This window comes from Haliotis rufescens, unplaced genomic scaffold (assembly GCF_023055435.1).
Source record: "Haliotis rufescens isolate VD_foot unplaced genomic scaffold, xgHalRufe1.0.p SCAF_7, whole genome shotgun sequence".
Lineage (NCBI taxonomy): Eukaryota > Metazoa > Mollusca > Gastropoda > Lepetellida > Haliotidae > Haliotis > Haliotis rufescens.
In genome coordinates, this window is record NW_025964361.1 from 12974817 (window position 1) to 12982349 (window position 7533).

The 7533-nt window shown below is 39.3% G+C and overlaps 1 protein-coding gene across 3 annotated transcripts in view; it reads left to right on the forward strand.

The window, feature by feature from the left end:
• Positions 1 to 7533, forward strand: part of LOC124141892 (protein inturned-like) — a 54441-nt gene extending 46908 nt beyond the window's left edge. For all 3 annotated transcript variants that reach the window (XM_046510078.2, XM_048387396.1, XM_046510077.2), the window contains 3 exons: positions 628 to 817; positions 1318 to 1460; positions 2226 to 7533. In XM_046510078.2, coding sequence (XP_046366034.2) covers positions 628 to 817; positions 1318 to 1460; positions 2226 to 2343 — 451 coding nt within the window. In that variant the 3' untranslated portion in view covers positions 2344 to 7533. The remainder of the gene's footprint in view (positions 1 to 627; positions 818 to 1317; positions 1461 to 2225) is intronic.

Here is a 7533-nt window from a genome sequence, read left to right on the forward strand (position 1 = left end):
GATCTCCTCAATTTAATGTCCAGCCCTTACTCCTGTGATCTCCTCAATTTAATGTCCAGCCCTTAGTCCTGTGATCTTCTCAATCTTATGTCCCGTGATCTCCTCAATTTAATGTCCAGCCCTTAGTCTCGTGATCTCCTCAATTTAATGTCCAGCCCTTAGTCCTGTGATCTCCTCAATCTTATGTCCAGCCCATTGTCCAGTGATCTCCTCAATCTTATGTCCAGCCCTTACCCCAGTGATCTCCTCAATCTTATGTCCAGCCCATTGTCCAGTGATCTCCTCAATCTTATGTCCAGCCCTTAGACAGTGATCTCCTCAATCTTATGTCCATCCCTTACCCCATTGATCTCCTCAATCTTATGTCCAGCCCTTAGTCCAGTGATCTCCTCAATCTTATGTCCAGCCCTTAGTCCAGTGATCTCCTCAATCCTACGTAACTTTCTATCATACAAGTCTGTATCATTTGCAGAGAAATTTATCCTGTTATGACAGGATATTTTATCATGTCTATATCTTCTCTCATGTAAATGAAATATTTATATTATTACTTTCCATGAATAATTTTAAGGCATTATGTAGATCTTTTTGTAATATGTATATCATATACTCCTATGTTATTTTCAGAATAACACGTGGTGGTGAGAACGTGTTGTTCCACTACGTCCAACTGCATGACCTGGAGGGGGTGTACGTGACCCCGTCGGACTATGAACTGGCCTCCGTTCAGGGAGCTATCCACTCCCAGCTACTGGACAACTTCTACCGCTGCTCCCTACACATACGGAAACTGTTCACCGAGCAGAAGCAGGTCCAGGTAAGGGCACCTGTTCACAGTCATAGGATGGGTACTGAAGGAGTAGTTGAACATGTTGAAGGTGTAGCTCTGTAGCATTCATCTTCTACATTGCTTTTCCAAGTGTAACATTGTGTAACTGCATTTTAGGAAGAATACAACAGATTTAAATATTTGGCTTCCTTTTCGCAAATGTTTTTTTTATAGTTTGATAATTACAGTAGGTGTGTTTGTCAATTTCAGCAAAATAGAGTGTTTGTTTATTGATACTTGACTGGAGACACATCTCTGCCTGTACATAGCCTGTATCGTGTCCCTGTATCTTTCACAGAAAAAACTATGAATAATGTGTTGAGGTACCTCCTTAGAATACATATTGCTGTATGTCTTTCTGTTGGACACAACGTTTTGCCTGTCAGGAGTGTTATCCTGATCATGCAGCTACTCTTGTAGATTGTGCAGTGTTCTCTGGAAGCGAGGTGATGATGGTAAAGATGTTGTGTATGATGTTGATGCTGCAGGCATTTGCGCCGCTGCGTCCCCGGTTCGGTGTCGGCAGTACTCTGGTGGACCTGGAGGAGCATGGGGTGATGTTCAGACACGCGTACCCCACGTCTCCAGAGGCAAGGAAGAACACCACTGTCCTCTGCTACTGGGTGGTCGGGTAAGCTTTCTGTCGCTATAACCATGTGTGATCACAATTAGTCTGTATGAAAGCCATTGAGTTTTGTCAGTATCATTTAGTGTCATAAGTGACAGACTTTAGCTAGTTTGTGAAGCTGTAGGTGTCTTTTTGTTTGATAAGTGTTAAGTTTTATCACTATTGTTCGGTGTAGTCAGTGTTAGATTGGGTTTCATGAGCATGTGTCCTGGATTGTGATGTTTATCACTGTCATTGAGTGTTATAAGTGATGGTTCTGTATTAGCAGGTGTCGGAGGTTTCCCACTTTTTCATTCAGTATCATACACTACTCAGTAGAATTGGAAGTAAAGGATCATTGTCTTGGCATGCCAGATTATTTTTTGGGATATGTAAAAATCAGAGGTGGCAGATTAACTTGTTATATGAAAGAATCAGTTGGTCCTTAACTTCTTTGAGTATTATAGGTGTTATTAGAGGATAGGGCATCGATGGGGCTATGGTATACTGATGAAAACACAAAGTCAAGGTCAGGTCAGTGTTAATCATAAGAATACGTACAACTTTATGGGTAACAACTTCTGGTGTATTACATGTAGCGATGTTTCCATGTAGACCCTTACACCATTATCAAGCAAGCGACTTTCCAGCTTTGTAATGGTGTAAGGATCTATATCGAATCATCGATACATGCTATAAACCAGAAGTTTTTACCCATAAAGTTGTGCGTGTTTTTACTTACTCACAAACTTCTAGAATGAATCATGTTTCACTTTCTGTGTTTTGCAGTCGTCGGTTCCCTCTACCCGATCAGCGCGAGTTGTACGTTTGTTTCCACGAGTCTGTGACACAGAGTCTGGTTGAGGTTGCCTTTAACCTGGGCTTTGGTGTCCTGGGTGTCACTTGATGATGGATCTGCCTAGCACTGCCGCCGACATCCTCCTCCTGAGGAGGAACCAAGGATACCCACCACAGGAGTGTGTGTGTGTGCGCCTGTCAGAAAATATTGCCCTGGCTTTGTTTTGCATTTGTGGCTATAATACTCAAGTACTGATACCTACACACACGACACACTGAGGCACTGGTCTCACCTCAGTAACCATGGTTACCTGGTGATGTTCAGTGCCAGGAACAATGTCCATACATATACATGATGTCTAATTGAAGCGCTCGTAAAATATATCTTTGTGGAATTAATATACTAGGGATGAGTTCAAGTAAATTCTGTTGACATCCGTGATGGTAAAATAAGTTAACACAAATTTAATTTAAAAATTAATGCTGAGGAATAGGAGATACTGAAATATTAGGTAATGGAGTGTATTGATAAGTTACAAATATGAAGTAGACATTGAGGAACAAGGAATATCTCTACCTGTTTTGAATGGACATGTTATTGTGATGTTGCAATATACAGTATTTAATCATATATGGCATTAGTGGTGCATGCGTATCAGTCAGCATATTCCTCCATACCTATCATCCATTGCTGTCCCCATCCAACACTGATACAGGCTCCACTGTGGTAACTCGGAGCTGTTTGCATGAAGCTGTTGGCAGATGCATTCCCAGTCATGCTGAATAGTTCTCTTAGCAAATTGTACGTATCAGATTCTCTGTCACATTCAGAAATGATGTTATTCCATTATTTTGTGAATATTATTTTCATATTTTTGTATCTTGTGTGGCAATACTCAGAATTTGTATTTGATTTACCAACAAATGACCACAGGTTAAAATGTTTTGAACGTCGCTCGAACAGATGGTGAATAAGTAAATTTGGTCACAGCTACTGGTATTCTCTGACTGCTGTTTCACTCCAGTGAAGAAATCCTTACCGCTGTGTATCAAGTAGGCTGATGCTTGCACGAGATACAGCAGCCACACTTCTGTCGTAGAGACTGACTCTCAGAAACTAGTAGTGCTTGAAATAAAATACAGACGTCAAAATATATGTATCCCAATTATTAGTCCACAATGCACGATTTTGAGCTTGAATAGTATTAATGTAATTTGTACCTTATGCTGTATTACATATTGCACATTGCTCTAGTGCATCTACAGCTAGTAGCGTCTTCAGTACTCTTTTGTCCAACCTGCCCTCCGTGACAAGGACGTGCATTTGGTAGAACACCCTACTGATGGGAAACAGCAGTTACAGTCTGTGCTGTCCTGGCAGCTGAAGCAGTTGGGGAACCTGAAGGACCATGTTCTTCACACGTTGCCATTGCTGACTCATCTAAGGAGACAGGATCACCTGTCCACTTCAGCATAGGATCCAGGTTTTAAAGCGATGTTGATCAACCAACCATGGACATCGTCAACTCTATTTGACTACGCCATAGCCCCAGTGGTTGAGCAAGTGAAGAGAATAGAGGACAGACAAGTCACACTTTCTACCCTTAGGTCGATGAAAGACAAGTTCCAACCTACAGGACCACTCCATGATATGCTGTACCATCAGTCAGGGAGTGTGCGAAAACAATGATGACATATAGGGGCATGTCTTCTGACACCTGATGTAACAGAGGTATTCTTGGGCAAAAGAGTGAAGACTCTACAAGATCGTCATTCATTTCTTCCAGTTAGGAGTTCTAGTAAGAGCAATGTGCAATATGTAATGCAGGATAAGTATATAAAATAGACATTATGCTCTAATAATGTAAGTATTCTGTTTCTGAGGAAAACAATGTTCTATTTTTATAAAATCACAAAGACCCTAATGCACGATTTGGCTACACGATAGATGTCAGGTGATGAATCCAAAATGTACCTATGCTTGTCGTAAGAGGCGACTAATGGGATCAGGTGGTCAGGCTCTGTGACTTGGTGGATGCATGTCATCGATCCCAATTACATGGATCGATGCTTATAATATTAATCACTGGATTGTCTGGTCCAGACTCGATTATTTACATACCACCGTCATATAGCTGGAATATTGCTGAGTCCGGCGTTAAACAACCAACCAACCAACCAAAATGTTGATATGTAACAGTTCGAAGACCATACTATGCAAGTACCACTAATCCAACCAATTTGTGTCATAGCATATTGTGTCTGTCGCGTTCCATATTGGGGTGTATTGATGACATTCTTCAGCCTCACGTGCTGGGAGTCACGTTTCCTCTAAACAGAGATATCTGTATGAAAGAAGCCAAAGTTTCCATCACTTCTTGTCCGATATTGTATCTTCTGTGAATTCAGCTTCAGCTAAGTGTCAGCTTCAAATAACGACACCGTCTTTCACCGCTGGGGCACACCATGGGGTAGAGTCCCCGCAAGCTGGGACCAGTACACAGGTGCTATGATCTGGCTTGTGTAGTTCCGTGTTCTACAGTCAGTACAGTCAGTGTCTTGTTTAAGGTAATGGCCGAGAACTGTTTGGTTATTAAAAATGGCTTGACAACTTCCACCTCAACTTATTTTATAATTTATTATATGATTTGTGTTTGATGCAGCATTATTTTATTTCAGATCTTTAATGTGTAAAGAGTAATATATCCTTTGTATTCCAATCAATCATTAGCTGTTTTACAATCAACTATTATCCTTATCAAGAACTCATCTTCATAAATAGTATTTTCAACATATTACACATAATAACTGTAACGTATCTATGTGGATGTTATATGTATACAAACATAGGACTGATAAGGAAAATTACATCTTATGATTTGTGAATTGAGACAAATCCATGATTTTATGAAATTACTTGATAAATACGGCTAGTATGATGCCCTTACTCAAGAGACTGTTGGAGATTGAAATCCTTGAAATGAAATATATGGTTATTTATATATAATTATATTAATTATGTAATTTGTAACGTGTCCTGTTCTAACATTATTTACCACATGCACAAATGCTCATATTCATTGATAATCACACACAAACCTGTTTACTGTTTGTTATAATGGCTGGCTAATTGAGTTTAAACCTTGAATCAAATTATTTATTCAATTTATCCTTATACAAATGACAGACTTGGCAACTGGATTCCCTGTTCCGAATCTGACACCACTACAAATATAATCAAATGATGTGTCTGCCTGGGTATTGCCCAGTATAGAGTTATCTGTAGTCAGTTTTAGTTCTCCTAAAATCAAACTGTTTATAACTGAACTATATAACTGGTTATACAGAGCTGGAGTCTGTGATATGAACATCAGGAGATGCCCCTCCTCCACTCTTGTTACTACACTGTATTTATTATCTACTTAAACGGACCATTTTATACACCCCCTGTTTTATACATGATTCAACATGTGTTGTTTATGAGCTCCTGTATTTTGTATACATGTTATTTTATATATTACCCATTTGTATGGATATATCTTTTATTGCTGCAGTGCTTGTTTTGATATGTTACTTTGGTCAATTATTTGTGTACTTAATCATGTTAATAGAGCACAAAATGTGACAGTGTTGTCCATTGTGCTACAGGTGTATCTATTTGATCTCTGTTGAAATCCATCCAACCATTATGATATTGACATTTATCGTTCATGCCATGAGTTTGTTCATACGAGTTGTTCATCTGATTATCGATTGTTAAGATCAATATTTTAGGTATTTTATCTACCTTTTTATGTGACATTTTACTTTCAGATAGTGGGTATATTTGAAAATTATCTTAAGTTTTAGGGTGGAGTGAAAACAGGCTCTTCATAAATATTGTAGGGCAACGGTGACCCAGTAGTCTAAGGCACCTCAATTCGCTGTGTAGAGTTGCGTCCCTTTGGCACACCAGGAACTGTGATTGTGGGTTAGAATCCTGGTTCGTTCAGTTGATTGTTTCTAGGTTTGTCAGCACCATACCTATGCTTTCATTCCAGATAATGCTGACACGCCGTGATATACCTGGAATACTGTTAAAAGCGGTGATAACACTCAATTCATTCACTCCCTTCAAATGTTGCAATGTTGTTATTTTCGATATCTGTTTGGGGTATGGTTGTTCCTTGTCATGCAATATGCTTCCTGGTGCCTCAAATCTGCATCCATTGGGAGATCTCCTAAATGGTAATCATGGTAAAATGATTTATTAACATTGATGCATTTCATGTGTACAATGTTACTGAATTATGATAATTTTGTGTTTGCTTCAAATGTTTGAAGAAGTGTTTAGAAATATAGGATGAGAGTAGCTAGAATACAAATGATTATTATCTTCATACAGATAAAACAATGTCTATGTTTGTTCATAGTGTTGATATTCCTCGAAGTTCATATCTATAAAACATTTTTTTAAATATATGTAACATGTGAATGCCCGAAAAGTGCCATTATGTGTGAGACATGTGTAGATAGTTCATAATGCCAAATGTAGTCAATATTTAATGTGATGTCTGTCTTTGTGATGTATGCCATTGTGATGAATGCTATTGTGGTGCCTGTCAGTGTGGTGCCTGTCATTTAGGTGCCTGTCAGTGTGATGCCTGTCACTGGGATAGGTGTCATTTAGATGCCTGTCATTGTGATGCCTGATATTGTGATGCCGATCAAGGCTATCTAGACAGTGCCACATCTTGAAATCAAATATGTGACTAAGTGATTGACTGTTTACCATTCCCTTGCCTGTCAGCTGGCTTGTTGGCACCAGCGACCCAAAGATTTGACAGTAGCATTGTGCTCACATGTTTTGATGTGAATAACAGAAACACCATGTGTTCCTTGACTCAAGGGGTGCAGCTGTGATTATCATCGGCAGCACAGATCTAGGGGTGTTATTTGAATAGATACACCCCTAGATTCTCTTCATCATTAGGGCAAAACAAGGAAATAACACCCTGGAATGGTGTTCATTATTAGATTGAAATGAGGGAATAATTTCCTGGATATATCTTCACTCGGATTTTGCAACATCTCCATTCTCAGGTGTTCTCATGGCTGCCAATTTTCAAAAATGCTGTTCCTTCCCACCGATCCTCCTCCTGTCACCTTTGTACTGGTATTGTTGTGTCAGGTGACAATGTAACAACTGGTACAACTCAAGCATCCAACATTTGGCAATAGTAGAAGTCAGACACTTGGCCATCAGGAAATGAAGGAAACATATTTACTGATGACTTTGGCAATAAATATATTAGAATGA